The sequence below is a fragment of the Amblyomma mixtum genome, chromosome 8 (assembly GCF_055824585.1).
Source record: "Amblyomma mixtum isolate Tamu chromosome 8, ASM5582458v1, whole genome shotgun sequence".
NCBI classification, from domain to species: Eukaryota; Metazoa; Arthropoda; class Arachnida; order Ixodida; family Ixodidae; genus Amblyomma; species Amblyomma mixtum.
The window spans coordinates 7394509-7412029 of NC_143019.1; the positions used below are offsets into that span (position 1 = coordinate 7394509).

Below are 17521 nucleotides of genomic sequence, written 5' to 3' on the forward strand. Positions count from 1 at the left end.
CTGTTGAAAGTGCAGCGCTCGTCCTGTTCCCTTCCTCGTCCGTGTCCCCGTTTTGCGCTCTCATGTCTTTCGCGAATATGCACCAACAAGCCCAGTTTCAAGTACTTCTTGGCCCTTTGTAACTTCATCAGGTCACGCGTTGCCTTGACCGAGCTCAACCTCTCCGCGTTTCATTTTAGCGAGGACTCCAACTGCTGTTCCGTTGTCTCCACGGGAGGCCTTGACAACCTGCGGTCTCTGGCGTTCGCATCCTGTGCACTGTGCAGTCCCAGACGGTTGGAACTCCTCAGCCGGGCTTCTTTCAAGTTGCGGGAACTGGACGTCCGTGGGTCCGAGATCCCAGGAGATCGCTCGTCCAAGTGCGACGTCTGTCGACTCCAGACCACCTGTGACGACATTTCGCTTGCGGCCTTGCGTCGTCTGCGGCACCTCGAGTGCCTCACGTTGTGCGGTTTTCTGCACGCCCGCACGCTGAGCTTCCTGGTCGGCTGCACTTCTCTCCGGGACCTTCGACTCGGGAACATGGGCATCTGGCGTCCCCACCACCAACAAGAGATGTCGCCCATCACCCACATCTGGCCCCAGCTGCGGTCGTTGAAGCTGCAGTCTCAGTTGCATGTCATTGACTACAGCTTCATCTACGACCTGCCCGTGGCTCCTAAACTCGCGCGCCTCTGCTTGTCCGCGACCATCCGAGGTGGTGAGCCCGCAGACTCTCCTCTTCCGGAAGTGCTAAAGCGCATCTGCCCTGCTGCAGGCGTCGTCCACTTACACCAGTGGCTCCTGGAGTTAAAATGTGGCCGCGATCTCTACGTTCCCACCTCACGTCTCGAACGAGCAGACTGGATTAACGGCAATCTTGATATCTCCTACGCTAAGTTTGTGGACTATGTCTGGTTATGTTGCTGCAAGAACTACATCGGGGTCACCAAGCCGTATGGTGTGACGTAATGTACTGTGGTGTCGAATACTGTGGTGAAATTTTTTTTTCAGTGAACGTCCAGTAGCTAGCGGCCTTCTGGGAAGCTACTCTTCGCAAAAAGACGGCACCAAGAGCCCGTCATATCCCGTCACTGCTGCCGAATGACTCGATCGCAAATTGTTGTTGTAGCTTCTGTGCAGCGCACTTTTGTGACGCACGATAAGGTCTTGAGTAGGTGGCCAGTTTCATACGCTGCAAATACACTGGTGCGTGCTGTTCTTAAATCCATTTTACATATTGACCACGACTACCATAGTCGATAAGCAGCGTATCGATGCGCATTCGTGATCGGAGGAAACCCCGCTTTTTAACCAGGGCAGATATGTTGTTCTGTCATCTTTTTAACGAATGGAGCGAGGTAATAAAGCCTGTTTTACGATTTGACGTTGCGCATGCAAGTTCAATACTCCTACTTGCCGCAGATCGAGCTGGAAGTGTCTTTGTCTGCCTTCTGTCAGCGTTCTTCTCTTAGATATATGGGGTGTCAGGAAGCTAAACTTTTCCGAGGGGTCGCAGCAATCTGAATCGCTAATTACCCCAGGGAAGGCGCGCGGCAGCTGCATTTGCAATGGCCGTGATGCAGCGTCCGTGGCACGCAGTTTCGTGTCTACTCGTTGTTGACGGCAGACATGATGCGATCGAGGAAGATTTCCTTCTAATGGGAAAGCATTATATGGCCCTGTGAAGGAGTTAGCGCAAGAAACGGACAAGGGACTGGAGAAAGGACACAAGACGTTCACGAGCGCTCGTGAATTTCTTATGTGTCCTTTCTTCTGTCCCTTAATTGTCAGCTTTTTGCGCTAACTTCTTCACAATATGCATCGCCAACTAGCCCGGCAGCTTGCTCTCCTGGAGATACACGGAGCGTAGAAGCGGCGGCGCGTATCCATCGCCGCGAAAGCAAATTTGGTCAACAAGGGGCAAACACATTGCGCAAGGAGCTCTTTTGAGAGCAGTGACGCTGACTCTTCTGTCATAATCACAGAAGTGTTCGACACCACTGTTCTAATTTAAGCATGCGTACATATCTGTATCTATGAAGATATGCGTGCTCGAATGCATGCAGTCGCGTACCTTTGGATGCCCGCTCAGCCGCAGATACCACCGGCTGCGGTTTTCTTCGACACTTTCGCTTCAGGGAGCAAACACAGGCATGTCGATCAAAGATTCACGCGTGTTTTCCAAAGAAAGCTACGTTTCATGCCCGATAAAGCATTTTTTGTTTCATGATAACATTTCCGTGCCAAAATCGCTGCGTAGGTCGTCACTCATCGTGGCCATGTTGGCGGCAGCAGCAGCGGCAGCCAAACCGGAAGAGCGGGCTTTCTGCGCTGCTATTTGCTCGTTTCAGCGGCCGCTTCCGGTCTCTCCAGACGCGGCCAGATCGACGGCGGCGGGCGTTTTTCGCGACGCCAGGCGTCGAGTGCGCGCCGTCGGGCGAAGATCGTCGACTTGCCGCCGTAAAACGCTCCATTCTCCTTCAGTTTCGCCACAGACGAGGCGCGCGCCAGACAGAGTGTGTCGGCGTCGCCGTCAGGCCGCGTCCGATCATGCTGTCGATATAGCTCGCCGAGGTGTACTGCAAAGGACGCGAGCTAAACGAGCCACTGAAACCGTGGAACAGTGAGAAACAGTTCTGTATAACTGTAGGTTGCGAAGGATTAAACCGCAACAGATTTTTGCCGCCGCACGCGCCGCTCTTCACCAGAGGCTGGTGTTCCAGGTGTGAGCTGGAAAGCGCCGCCTCCGAGTCGTCAGTTGGTCGGTTATTGATTCTCGCGACATCTGGATTACTCTTGCACGTCCATACCATGCAATATAAGTTAGCCACTTCACCGCAGAAGGCGCCGTGCAGATTGGGAAGGCGCTGTGGGAGCAACACTTTAGTGGGTGCCGCAAAGGCTGCAAACTACTTTCATTTCGTTTGTGCAAATAATGATGGTATAGTGTGGAAAACCTGTTTCCACACGTTAAAGAACCCCAGGTGGTCGAAATTTCCGGAGCCCTCCACTACGGCGTCTCTCATAGCCTTATAAACCAAACCAAACCAAACCTGTTTCCCCCTTCGTTTCGACGCGGCCGACCATCTTCATCACCGTGCGTCAAGATAGCACCAGCTGGGCGAAGAGGGAAGTTTCCCTCTTGGCGTAAGCGGAAGCAGCGACGGGAGCGCCCCCTCGAAGACTACGCGGTGCTACGCGGAACCGGTGAGGGTCTCTTCGGGATCCGGCCTGCGTCGCGAGCGCTTGCAGCCGCACTCTCCCGTCACCTCCCGCGGCAGGCGCACGGAGATCTGTGGTGCCTTGCCGCTGGACTTCTGGTTCCAGGCAGCGAAGCGAGCGCAGCAAACGCGCGCTCTCCTCATCTCCCCCAGCAAATGCTCGGGGGTGGCTTTGCCCCAAAGAATGCGGCGCGCACGGGATAACCCGGCCGCCATTGTCGGCGCGTAAAAAAGTTCGCCGCCGACACCTCCGAAATTGCGCCCCTGCGCCAGCCGGTAAGTCGGAAGCCCTTCTAACGTAGCCTTCTATGCCTCGTTGATGTTGTGTAGCTAGCTGACCCGGTCTGTATATTAATTGAGAATGTAATGAATAGCATATGAGTGTAGGCGCTCTGTCGTCTCTCCCTTTGTTCCCTCGAGCACGAGCCCCACCGTGGTTAGCGAGCGGAGACGCTGCATCCGTGAAGTGTGAGTGCGGGGCGGAAGGCTCCCCTCCCCCCAATATTTCCACAATAGTCACGCATTTTAATGGTTACAGGATAGGTGTACCGAGAATGTGGGGTACATTCGTGATTAGCCTTACAGTAGTCTGTCGGCAATTGGTGCACCTCAGTTAACTGATCGAAAAATATATCTCCATCGCTCTCTCGGCAGTGTCATGTAAAAGCTTTTTTCGAAGTTCAAGAAAGCTTTAAAATATGAAAAAATAGCACCTTCTAAATGTTCACGCCTGAGTTTGGGACTCCTCAGGGTATATATATGCAAGAGACGTCGTATAGTATGGTGCAGCACTTCCACGACGCTCCGAAACCAGCTTTTTTCCGCGGGCGTTTTGAATCGTTCATATGTGAATGATGGCCCATGGCGCGGTAGCAAAACAGTTCAGATTTGATTTGACTTGATTTATAGGGTTTAACGTCCCAAAGCAACTCAGGCTATGAGGGACGCCGTAGTGAAGGGCTCCGGTATAGTATGTGTTACGGTATAGCATATGTGTCTCCAGCCGGGCGTCGCGCCGCCGCGACGTTTCCTGTCGTGCGAAAAAACGTCGCATGTATTCCGAGCCACCCGCCGCGGTGACTCAGTGGTTAGAGCGCTTGGCTACTGAGCCGGAGTACCCGGGTTCTAACCCGACCGCAGCGGCAGCGTTTCAAAGGAGGCGAATCACGAAAGGAGCTCGTGTGCTGTGCGATATTAGTGCACGTTAAAGATCCCCAGGTGGTCGAAATGTTGTTGTTAGCCTTTGAAAAGATGGCACATACCCACCCTGGAGGAAATTAAATCGAAATTATTCCGGTGCGGCGCCTCTTCCTTCCTTCTTTTCTTCTCTAAGGCGCGGTTCAGGTGTCCACCAATATATTTGCGAGACAGATACTGCGCCATCCCCCCCCTCCCCCCCCCGCCCAAAAAAAATATTTTCACTTCGGGGCTCACAACGGCGAAGCCGGCTATAGCGCGCACATCTGCCTCTCTCCCAGCCTGCCCTCTCCTAATCACGTGGTGAGTGTGAGTGAGTGAACAACTTTATTAAGCTCTAGGTTTGCTTTTCTTCTGCGGCTGTCAGATGGCTTGGTCCATCTGCTGGTACAAAGGTCGGCTGCCCTTAGTCCAGGGCTCCGCTGGAAGCTGCTGCCAGTTGTGCTCGCCGAATCAGACCTTCTTGGTCGACTCGGCGATTGCTGGAGAGCACTCCCTCCCATTGCTCCGCACTCGGGTTTGTATCACAGCGGCGGTGCCGGCGAGCGTAGGCGAGCGCGCGCATATGCGCCTCCTGGCGATTCACGTGGTTGCCTGGACTCCGGAGCCTCAAGGTCAAACGCGCATCAAGATTGACCTTGGGAGACATGTAGTGATAGAGCTTTCTGTCTAAATCCTAATGGGCTCCTGGAACGAGGGCCCAACCAGCTAACTTCAATTTATTCCGCGCATTAAATGTTTTTCTCACGCACTCTCGTTGAACGAAAAAAATTGCGAGGACACTTCGGCAACTAAAGTGTTTAGAGGCGAAAGCCGAGGGCACTATGCCGTGACGACTTCCGATGGATGTGACGTCACACCTTTCCCGTGGCTATATCGATACCCAAATTATACATTTTTGGGGGATCTTTAGTGTTAATTACGCTTAATTACACATTTTTCCTTCTAATTTGACACAAACCCGACGTTTTCCCGACCATTCTGAGACTATTTTCACTATGCCGTGACGACTTCCGGTGGATGTGACGTCACACCGTTCCCGTGGTTATATCGACATCCACGCTACTTCGACGCAATTTCGACATTTTTGCCTACAATTAACTAATTTATCTACAGTCATCAAACTTGGCCTCCATGTTTATTTTTTCCTCCTCAGTCTGAAGCAACCATTGGTTTTCTTCTATCTTTTTTAGTACCCCAGTTAAAAGCATGTGACACGCTTTGTTAACAGACGACAGTATGAGCCATTAAAGGCTTTCGCATTAAAAAGCTCTGTGAACGCGCCGCGAAGTGAGGACGACGAAGATGAGCGCCGTCACCTTCGGCTGAGCGCGCAGGCAAGATGCGTTCGCCGGCGCACGCTCTCCTCGAACGCCCAGTGTTGCGGCCGCAGCCGATCTTCGCTCTCAGCACTGTTCCTGGTCTCAAGACGTTCGCCGCCGAGTCCCCCGACAACGACAACGTGAAAGACGTCCAAATGCGCCAGTTCCGGTGAACTCCACGGACGAGGATCTCGCACCGAGGTAAGGATCCAGGCTACCGGCGAAGCGCATCCCGCTGAAATCTGAAGGGCGGTCTCGCTCGAACAGCGGTGAGCGCCAGTGCCATTTGTTGCCACCAGATGGCCGACTTTACCTCGCTCTTTCAGGGCGCCTCAGTGCCAGCGCGGCCGTTTAAACGGTTCAGACAAACATTGAAGCTCCCTCCGCAATCTAGTGTGAGGATTAAGAGGACTATTATCAACATCCACTGGCTTAAGTGATCAGTGCAGCCTTGCAGAGTCTGTCTCCCCTCCCAACTCTAAATTTTAAAAAAAATTAGGCACTTATGATATTGTCTAACGGTTTGGACCGCAGCAGCTGTAGGTGTCAGCGGGCAGTCTCCGCTGCAAAATTGTGCGAACTGAGCACGAGCTAGAGGAATGGCGAGGACGCAGTGTATTTGAACGCACAACGCAGACTGCTAGCATAACCGGCGATGTGGACCACATCGCCGGTCAACAGACATTTTGATAGATATTTTGCGCCGGGCGACCTGCTCCCGCAGGCACATTTTTACGCTCACGTTATGTGTGCTGTGTCTGTATGTCTGTCTGTCTCTCTCTCTGTGTGTGCGCGTGTGTGTGTGCGCGCGCGTGTGCGCTTGCGTGCGTGCGTGCGTGCGCGCGCACACACCCAATGTGGAGCATGTGCTTGCACAAGCGCTCCGCGCGTGTTGGCAACAAGTAAAGTAAAAAAGCACGCGTTTGGCTCTTCGTTTTAAACAATTAGAAGGTCTACTCCGTCTCTACGCTTAATGACGCTTTCTTTCCGCAGCGCGATGTGTAAGAGGGAAAGCTTTCTGGCTATTTTCCATTTAAGCGTGTCCCGCTGATCTGATGCTTAGGCCCCATTCCCACTATATACTATATGAAAATGCGGAACTCACTCCGCGCGCAGTTTCCCTCATCTCCCTGTTTTTCTCTCGTGGAAGGTCAGGTTTTCCGTCCCGTGGAACGATGGGCATACGGCTGTTTTTCCCGTGCTGCAGCTGGGAGCAGCCAATGGGAGGCGGTACTTTTCGTTACGTAGGTGATCCTGGTGTGCCTGCTGCAGCACCCTCGCGTCCGCTGACGGCAGTGGGGCATATAAGGTCGCCTGAGCTATCACGGGACAACAGCGCAGAACAAAAATTGCCAGGGCACTTTGGCAACTAAAGTGTTGAGAGGCGAAAGCCGAGGACACTGTGCCGTGACGACTTCCGGTGGCTGTGAAGTCACACCGTTCCTGTGGCTACATCTTGCGGGGATCTTAAGCGTTAATTACGCTTAATTGCACATTTTTCCATCTAATTTGACACAAATACGGCGTTTTTCCGGCCATTCTGTGGCAATTTTCACTATGCAGTGACGACTTCCGGTGGATGTGACGTCACACCACACTCGTGGCTATATCGACGTCTGCGTTATTTCGACTCTATTTTGACACTTTTTACTGTAATTAATTAACTAATCGCTCTACAGTCATCAAATTTGCCTTCTAGGTTCATTTTTTCCTCCTCTATCTGAAGCACCATTCGTTTTCTCCTAACTTTTTTAGTTCTTGAGTTAACACGCTGCCAAAAGTGTGACACCCTCTGCTAACGGACGACAGTAAGATCCATTAAAGGTTTTCACCTTAAAAATGCAGGTAGTGTAGACCCCTCCAGGCGAAACGTGAGAATTGCGACGGTAGACATCGCCAAGACCACTTACTCGGAAGATAATGTCCCGTTCAGTTAATGCACTGATAGATAGCCCCCCTTCCTGCGCTTTGCGCGGGTCCGCATACGATGGACCGCCGCAGCTCTTTTCAGTAGGCCGAGCAGCAATTATTCGGGCACTACGCATGACATCAATATTAAAGGGGACACTTAAACTCCGCTTTAAGGGTATGAAGTGATAGCTTTAATCGGTTAAGGCCCATATATGCAGAATTGGCCATTCTCGTCTTTACGTTCATAGATCCCTGGGAGTCCTCATAGCAATCTTGGCGCGGTGGTGCAGCGGGTAAGCAATGCGTCACTGCCCTGCGATGGCAAGTGCTGCCTCCGGTGGGGTTTGTGCGACCCAGGTTCTTCTTCCCGAGCAACCTCTAGCGACTAATAATTAATTCAGTTGCCACCTGCCACGGCGCACAGTTTGCTCGCAATCCGCAGTTGGCAGGTTGTATAGTAACGCCACAAGGTTACGTCACCTAGGTGGAGCACCTGCTTCCCAGGCTGCTTGTCTCTGGATTTTTCGTGGATTTTTGCTCACGGCCAACGCCGGTAATCGGCCAGTGTCGGAAACGTATTGGCGAAGGCCGGTCCTACAAGGGACCAGGGTGAAGCCATCCATTCGCAATATTGGGCCGATTACCTGTGCTGCTTGGGCGATTTTCTGCGAAACGAGCTCCTTATAACGTTATCGCGTTAAAAAGGCGGCGAGCCAAAGTCAGTCCTGGCCACTCAAACCCCAGCCACGTGTGGCCGACTTTCTCCCCCTCATTGTGTATGCCTAGGCTTTAAAGTTACCACGTGATGCCCTCCCCTGAGCCGTCCTTCCTCAATGGCCCCGTGCGCAGGCACGCAGGTGGTGAGCGCCATGCAGGAATCCCCGCCCACTTCCGGTGAGGCCGAGGGTGGTGCCCCCGGAGCAGAGGGCACCAGCGACAAGGGCACGAGCGCCGAAGCCGCCGCCGCCGACGGCGCCACCAGCGCGGGGGGCAGGAGCTCCCGCGCAGGCGCCAGGCCGGTCACCGAGAGTGCCCGGGTGATGCGCACGGCCATGCGCGCGCTGCGGCTGCGGCTGGACAAAGTGGGACGCCGCATGTCAGAGCTGGACTTCGACAACCGTGTACGTATGGCACGTGTGGCTGCGCTGTGCTTGCAGTGTGTGAGCTTGCGTTTCAGGAGTTGTGGTTGTGGTCATCAGTGCAGTAGGGTGGAGCCGTCCGAGCGCGCTCCGCAGACGTGTTGGTGGAGTCCCTCCATAGCAAAAGCAGAAATTTCAAACGCACAACTTCACCTCACTGCTAAGCCTCATCATTGGGAAAGCATAGCTGTATAGAGTCCTTTTTTTAATGCGATGGCACTAGGAGGGCACTGAAGGCGAAAAAAACTCCTGCGCAGGCGTCGACATCTCTGTGAAGCCTCCACCTGCCGTGGTAGGTGATGTTTAGTCCTTCTATGCACCAGCAACCTACCAACCGTCCCCCTCTCCCCGCCTTCTCTCCGTTTGTACGGAAGAGGACGGAGACGCCAAAGAATGAGTCGGGAAAAATTTAAATAAGAATTCCGGGCCCCACTAAAAATTAATAAATGAATCGATTACGAAAAGAAATAGAATAAGGAAAGAATCAAAACAGAGTCAGAATTGGAATACGATCACAACTGTAACAGATTGGAGTGAAAAAAAAATACTATCGCATTCCCTCCGCAGTGCTGTGAAGGCTGCGGCGATCTGATCCAATCAGAACGGCGTGCGTTGTAAAGCGTGTTCCTCCCTGTCCCTCACCTCGCGACTGGTGGCTCCACCCCTGGGAAAGAAATAGCACTAGTGTCCAACTGCTACACGCAGTAGTCTCTGGCTACTAGGCGGACGTCATGTTTACGAATGTAGGCACACTACTTCGCAGAAAGCCTCTGCAGTGCTATGTTGTGCGAGCCTTCTCAGCTAATTTAACGCCTTCCAAAAAATCATCTCGAGCTACCCTATCCATTACTGCAAAAAATTAGGGCGGCACTTTGACGATCTAAAGTGCACGAGGCGAAAGCCTTTTCGCGCCGATTTGAGTGCTTTTGTTGCTGATGGCTAATTACTATTTAAGTGTAAATTACTAATAAATGATTAATTGATAATTACTAATTAATTGACAATGCTAATTAGTGACTAACTGCTAATTGATGCCTTTTTACTAATTAATGGTTACGGCATACTCTGCAACGATGAATTCAATGATTTTTGGTCACGGCGTATTACACCACCGATGACGTCATCAGGATGATTGACAGCTATAGTGTGAAGGTTTTCGCGGACGGACGGACAATGATGAGCCATTAAAGATCCCAGCCGCGGCGGCCGAATTTCGATGGGGACGAAATTCTAGAGGCCCGTGTACTGTGCGGTGTCAGTGCACGTTAAAGAACCCCACGTGGTCGAAATTTCCGGAGCCCTTCACTACGGCGTCCCTCACAGCATGACTCGCTTCGGGACGTTAAACCCCAACAAACCAAAGGCTTTCGCCTTAATATATGTTTGAAAAATAGTCACAACACTGCTCAAATATTCCAATATTTCTTGTCTTCCTCGGCCGAGAATGGTCGAGAGAGCTCTGCCTTTCACAGTGCTGCAAACAAACCTGTGAAATGAGGTTCTTCAGCGCTCAACGGGTGCTCAGGTTTTGACGCTGCGTCGCTCGCTGGGACTGCAGGCCTTGATAGGGCGTGTGTCCTTCTTCCGCTCCGAGAACAGCAAGCTTCACCAGGCGCTGGAGAAGGAGCGCGCCAAGCTGCGCACCCTTCTGGACAGGGCCGCCGGCGCGCCCCCTAGCCCGCCCCCCGACGGGGCCTCCGCGGCTGCAGCGCCCCTGGCGGGCGGCTCTTCGGCGGCCTCTGTGCCGTCGGCCCCGAGTTCTGCCGTCATCGAACAGGCAAGTTGTGGAGAAAAAATTTTCGAGCTTGCCGTGTTAAACCTACTTGGCCTGCACGTCAAAGACACAAATCAAGGACGCAGCGAGAACTCTCTTATGCTAACTTTCGCGTCAGGGCTGCCAGAATTGAGGCCCTCGTTCTGGCAGACAAGAGAAGGAGAAATAGGGGCTCTTTATGACATATATGACGGAAGCCAACACTCACCGGAACGAAGGAACATATGAGGGCGTTTCTTTTTTATTATTATGAATCATTTGTGGTGTTAATCAATGAGAGATTAATAGGGCAATTATTTTAAAGGGTCAGTCTACTCACCGAGATGAGTGTATAAATAATGGCATATTCTGGTAGTTGGCACACTATAACATCCATAACGAGGGATATGCTCCCGGTTTAGGCAGGAATTTATATTTTATTTTGGCGTTAAAAGTCGCGTAAAAATGCATGGTGGCGACCCCAAACGTTCATTTTGTTCAAGAAGGTGGTAGTCTTTTTTTGTAGAAGCATAAGTGAATATACTACGTACCATTTGTATGCCCCAATGTCAGAGAAACGCACGTTTTGTTCTAGGAAACTGTAGAAGGCGTACCGCTCGCTTTTTCTGTAAATCATATGAATATTTATATTTAAACGTACGCAAAACGCAGGCACATTCCCACTTTTAGTTCAGCGTATGCTAGCAGAGACGCAAAAATAAACTCAGCCTATAGTGGCGCCATCTGGTCGTCGGGACGGGAACCATTGCTGTAAACAAACCGACTCTCCACTTAAGCCTAGGAGAGGCAGAATCGTCACTCTAATTATTAAAATAAAGCAAATTTATCTCTTATATGTTTTCTTATAGGCGAGATGAGACGAAGCGAAAGACCGGCGCCCCATTTATGGCCAGTGAACGCACTGAAAAAGGCAGCAACAAAGAGAATTCAGTCCGAAGCGAGAGGTCCGGCTTCGACAGACGCCGCCATGGTTGTCGCCTAGCCGCGCGGCGGAAATCTAGATAGTTGCCAGATGAGACTACCATCTCATACAGATGTGTTCCCACATCAATAAATTGTATTTTAAAATGTTCTACCACACTTCTTGGCACCACAGCTGGCTAAACGGTAATTTGAGTAAAGAGCTATCGGTTGCCGCAAAGAAAATATGGTCGATAAAATTCAGTAGACTGACCCTTTAAAAGTAAATGTTAAGAAAGCAGAAGAAGAAACAAATACATATGGGCTTAAAATCTGTAAGGGATAGAAAATGCAGAATGGCATTCATAGTGCACAAATTTCAAACCTTACAACAAGCATGGATCAGCGTATCAAGAGGAAACAGAATTTTTTAGGTACAGTCTTAGTCAAAAGTTTAGAGCCACGGGGGGTTTGCTTCTAAGCCTCGCAGTGGGACTCCTGAAGCGTTCGTGGCAGCCCTACCCATTGGAGGAGGCAGGACCAGAAATCATCTTACCTTCAGGAAATTTGTAGCGGTGGAGATGCATTACGAACCAGACAGTGTGGCTCAGAAGCAAACCCCCTGGGCTCCAAACTTTTGACAAAGGCTGTACGTTCCAGCGCTGGCGCAATTGTTTAAAAAGGTGTTGCATGTGGTCAGAGCATTTCTCAGTACTTCATAGAACTGCTTTGCCGTTACCCTCCGCCCCAAACCGTCCTTTCTCCCAATACCCTTTTTCCTCATTTCCTTTTTTCTCTTTGTTTAATTTATTGTTCTATTTCTACCTCACGCCCTGCACCTCCTCCTGTCATGTCGCAGGCTTAACTCGCCCCCAGTTCCTATTTTCCTTAAGTTTCTTTTTTCGAGAGCACCCGCTCCATGGGAAAAATATGTCCGTTATGAATCTGGTCTTCCTTGACAACACTGATGTTGATGATGACAGCAGGCAATCGCTAAAGATCTCTTTCATGCAACGTGGAACACAACTCTATAGTAGGGTATAACTTCAGGAAACAGCAGCGGTTAACATTGGGCCACGGTCCGCGGCGTCCTCTAGTACTCCGCTGGCCAGTTACAACAGTGATCGAAATCAGCTCCTTAATGTTTGTTTGTATTAAACAAGCCAGATATCAAAACTCTAGAGCTTATTTTTTTCTTGCGATTATCTTCTTGTTTAGGTCCCAAGAAAAATTTTAACAGTGGACTATTTTTTTGTCCCGGAGGAATTCTGCGCGGCGGCCGTGAATGTGGGCGGAGCTTCACTGCAGACTTGTGTTGTATCCGACTATAGCATAGCCGTGATGAGTTTTTTTTTTTTTTTTAGAGGGAGAGCTGTACCCCTCGGGGTACAACTTCCGATTCCGATGTGGTTGAGACGATGACCTTCAATGCCTCACAAGGTCAAACTGAAATTGACTGCGTGGTTATATGGCCCAAGCTATGGTAGATCACCACGTGAGCATATGACTATGACCATTGGGTACCTGTCCCTAACCTTTGACCTTGGCCCTTGACACTGACATGATTTGAGACAGTAGAGACCATGCTGAACAGAACTTCCGCATGTGTAACTAGGCTCGAACCACGTTTAACCCCAGCCATTCCTTTTCCATCGCTCTACCCCTGGTCTTTCTCTCCCGTAACCGCCGTGTGTTTGCTCGTCACCAGGGGCCGTGGCCGCTAGTGCCATCCACCCCCGGTCGCTCCGGCCTGTTGTCCGACATGATTACCCCGTCGACGTCCTCGGCCTCCCTGGACACCATCCTGAGCGTGCGCAGGCTGGCGCCGAGGGGGCAGCAGGAGGCCCCACCACCGCCACCGCCAACATCCCAACCACTGCAGTCGCCTGTGCAGCAGCAGCAGCAGACCGTGGTCGCCCTGGCGTCGACGACTGTCTCGCCCCCTGTGCCTCCGCTCCAGGCACCCGCGCTGCCGACCATACCGCTCTCCTTCTTCGGCCAGGGACACAGGTCGACCACTTCCTTTCAGGTAGACGGAAGAACGCTGTGTAGTTCCTCTCTTTCAACGGAACAGTGCCCCAACTTCCGGTTTTACCACCCGGCTCGTCTGACCAGGGGCGGATTGAGGCGGGGGGCGGAAGGGGAGGTAGCCTCTGAGAAATGGTACCGAGACGTAGGTATGTCGTGTCCGCCCGCTACAAAAGGAACAACCACAGGGTATCATCATCATAACCCGGGAACCTGGGCATGCCTTCGTAGTTTGTACTTCATCTTTCTGTTCTTCCAAGCTGCCACCTATACAGGGTGCTTCACCTAAGACTTTACACAATTCTTAAAAATAGGCTTTTTGAGTTAGAAGAGTTTTGAGTTCGGCATAGCATTGTCTGTGGTGTAGTGCGTCAGAATACAGCTAGGCGTACTAAGTAGCAGGCTGGTTAACTAATACTGAGTAGTGAACTTTTTGACTGTTACCGTTTTGCCCCTTAATTACTGAGACGCGAGCAGCCCACCGTAAGTATCATTTTTTAGGATGTCGAAAACGCGATTACTCTTGGCGCTGCAGTCCAACATTTTTTGATCATTTTGGCGAGTTACGTGCACTGGAGAAGTTGATTTGCCTGCACGCTTATCGAAAGTGCATGTATTTTGGCGCGATGTAGGCAAAATGTGTTGGGCCACAGGGGCGAGGGTAACTGCGTTTTAGAAATTCTAAAAGCCGATACGGATACTAATTACGGTAGGCTACGAGCCTCTCAATAATCAAGGAGTCTAAAGATAGTTAAAAAATGAGCTACACTATTTTCTATGCTTAAACTACCTTACTATGAACATGTAGAAAACCAGCGAAAAGGACGCATTCACAAGGAGGAGAAGTACACAGGACAACGCTGTCCTGTCCAGCGTTGTCCTGTGTACTTCTCCTCCTTGTGAATGCGTCCTTTTCGCTGGTTTTCTACATACCATGCACCAACTGGCCCAACAAGCTACGCTTCTTCATTACTATGAACAGTAATCCTATAAATATGCAATGGTCGTAGGCTGTTCTAAGGCCACACAAAAGACTAAGACAGTGCAGATACGCTTTGGGACTTAAGTCGTCAACTAACGTCTATAACCGTTAAAAGCGGAAGTGTAGCTCTTTGATAGCCACCGTGGATCCTTGCAGGACGGGTCTGAGGATCCACTCTTCTTGTTCACGGACCTCTTCGATGACTCATCGGACGAATCAGTCAACAGAAACTTGGCCGCCTCAAGACAGGGTATGGCCAGGCATGGTCCTACAGAACGCTCACTAATGCGTTGGGGTCAAGGGAACATTGCGCAATCCAACTTCAGGCATAAGGGAGGCGCCATTACCGTCTGAAAAAAAAAAGGACCGACACTCTGGCAGAGGACTGCCAGCGCCATTTCTACTTAATATGGTGCCTAACTTTGCGGCCTTTTTCGGGCGCCTTAAGCTTTCCGCTGCACCCAAAAAATAGGGCTCCCAAAAGTGACATCTCTGTCCTTGCCTTTAATAGCCTTGCTTTTTATTTGCTCCCGTAATGATTTATTGGCGCGCTCACAGTTCCCTGGCATTCAAAACTGCGGCACATTTGTGAACACGTTGCACTATTACTGCTTCGCGCTGAAACCGTGGCTGCGTGAGACACGTCGTAGCCACACCTCTGGCCAATTACTGATCGCTGTTAGACGGACAGACAATGTCTGTTTTGCCAGACATTTCGTGTGATCCAGCAGGTTAAAAATGCCTCAATCGATACGGAATCCCATCTTGCAGAAGATGGGATTCCCATCTTCTGCAAGTTTCTCGCTCAGACAAGGTCCTTTTACTGTGGTAGGATACAGCTTAAAAAAAAAAAACAGCAGCTGCTAACACTGGGCCATGGTCTGCGGCGTCCTGTATTGCTCCGCTGGCTAATCCTAACAGTAAATGAAATCAGCTTTTTAATGTTTGACTATATGAAATAAACAAGCGACGTATCAAAACTCTAGAGCTTATTTTTTTTTGTGCTAAGCTTCTTGTTTAGGTAACAAGAAAAGTTTCAACAACGGACTACTTTTTCGTCGTTGAGGAATTCTGTGCGGCGGTCGTAAGTGTGGGCGGAGCTTCACTGCACACTTAAGTTGTATCCGAAAATACAAGCGAATAGATACTATGGGTGACAAGGCAATGGTGACAAGATGATGCCTACAAGAGAAGACTGTCTTGTTAAGCTTCATTCGCTTCCTGGGTGCTTTATCTAAGAGCCAGTCTATGGCGCCACCGATAGGCGCGTAACGTACAAAATTCTTTCTGGTCGCATTGTATTCACATTAATCGTCGACAGCCGCAGCAACATTCAGCATATATTCACGACGCACCATGAAATAGTCCCTGACACTGTCACCTTTATAGTACCGGTCGCAAAGTATAACAAGAGTTTACGGCGAATGTCCTGCGCTCAACGAAGAGAACAGCATGGCCATTGACAGTGGCTGACAGGTCGCCTCTGCTCTTGTTCGCATTGTGTTCGGAGCAAGTCATAGCGCGCGCCAGACTTAGTTGAGAAGTGGAACTTTTATCTGAGGCGTTTTATCCGTTTAATGTCGAGTTTCTGTGATTTGCGTGGCGCGAGAGGCTGGGCCGCAAATCATGTAAGAGATAGCGGGTAGATGGAGCGATGCTCCTAAGCGTACACATAAAAGGTTCCTTGCGTCTCACGCCTACCAGCCCCATCGACTGACACGGTGCCGTCTACCAGCACCGCGCCCAAGCTGTTCTCGTCCAACACCACGGTGGCCTCGGAGGTGACCACGACGAAGGACCAGCCGCAGGAGCAGGACCAGCCACAGCCGCAGCCGCAGTCACAGCCGGAGCCACAGATGGAGGCACAACCCGGGCCACAGCCGGAGCCACAGCCGGAGCAACAGCCGGAGCCGGAGCAGGGTTCTTCCACGCCCCCGAATCCCTCCGACTGCAAACGGCTCAAGCTGAGGACCCCTACCCCACAGGATGACTACAAGCCACCGGAGATCTCGGACGTGTACGAGCCCAAGTACAGCATGTCCTCATCATCCCTGGACTAAGCAGGTCTTGTGGCGAACTTCCTGAGAGACCTCATGTACGACGCCTGTTGCATCTAGCCTGTTGTCCCTCCTGCCGTCTTAAAGTGCGCTATCGGAACACTGGTCACCATCTCTGCCCCCCTGTGATGTCGCAAATGTGCAGGTTCATGGTGTCTGCCCTACTTTTGGTTGTCTGAACTAACGCCGTGACGAACTGATGCAATCCTTGTGACCCTGCATACGTCTGGACAATGGCGTCCTGTGTTTCATCTGTGCTCAATGTTGCAGATGTGAACGATCTCACCGTGTGTGTGTTTTTTTTTCTATTCTTTGATTTTTCTTGTCTTGCGTGTGAGGACAGATCGTGTACCTTTGTATACGCATCGGTTTAGTGTGGTCAAAATTTTTTTCCTTTCTCTTGTGTGAAAAATTCTAGGACGTGTCTGTCACCTTGAGTGCCTAGACGAAACGAAGTTTTTTTCCTTCCTGTCAAAGCCTGAAAGAAACAGTCCTGTCTCTGCGCAGCTTTCTTTGGCCTCACTCCATACCCTCACAAGTAACCTCCCCAAGTCACTCAGAACCACACCTTTCCCGGGTTCACATGACAAGCACACATGAAGCAAATCACTTAAGACGCGGTCGCTGGTGAAATGATGGATTATTGCGTATACTTACTGCAAAAGTAATGTTTAAGACGCAAGAAAAATTCCATCTGGAGCGTTTCTATGCCTCGGCTCATGGGCCTCATTCGTGCAAGTCTCCGTCCTCCTGTGTCACCTTGCTCACTTGCCATTTTTAGGGGAATTGCCAGTCCTGGATGCGCTGGTGCGGACTCCTTCCATGAATGTCTTGTGCGTTCAATATCTGACTTTTTAAGTTTAAAACGAAAGAGGTGATGGCTATGCTGCCGTGTCCTATATTGCCTTGGTAAGCGGTAGGCGCACAAAGCAACATGCAAAACCACTTCATCCCAGATTCGCTCGCGTGAAGCAGACATTTCTGCCAGCAGAGTATTGTTCTCTGTTC

General features: G+C 50.9%; 1 protein-coding gene across 1 annotated transcript; it reads left to right on the forward strand.

The window, feature by feature from the left end:
* The first annotated feature begins 5636 nt into the window (after positions 1-5636).
* LOC149331233 (uncharacterized) lies at positions 5637-17033 on the forward strand. The gene is made up of 6 exons (XM_089556408.1): positions 5637-5923; positions 8483-8754; positions 10331-10549; positions 13155-13475; positions 14613-14706; positions 16161-17033. Exons 2-6 carry the CDS (start codon positions 8503-8505, stop codon positions 16514-16516), a joined length of 1242 nt encoding a protein of 413 aa, XP_089412534.1. The 5' UTR covers positions 5637-5923; positions 8483-8502; the 3' UTR covers positions 16517-17033.
* The last annotated feature ends 488 nt before the right edge of the window (positions 17034-17521 follow it).

Bases quoted from the DNA above. Each gene is read 5' to 3' on its own strand.
- LOC149331233 (XM_089556408.1), top strand. From the start codon at position 8,503: ATGCAGGAATCCCCGCCCACTTCCGGTGAGGCCGAGGGTGGTGCCCCC. The intron at 10,550-13,154 runs GCAAGTTGTGGA...GCTCGTCACCAG, and splicing joins GTTCTGCCGTCATCGAACAG to GGGCCGTGGCCGCTAGTGCC. The intron at 13,476-14,612 runs GTAGACGGAAGA...GGATCCTTGCAG, and splicing joins GGTCGACCACTTCCTTTCAG to GACGGGTCTGAGGATCCACT.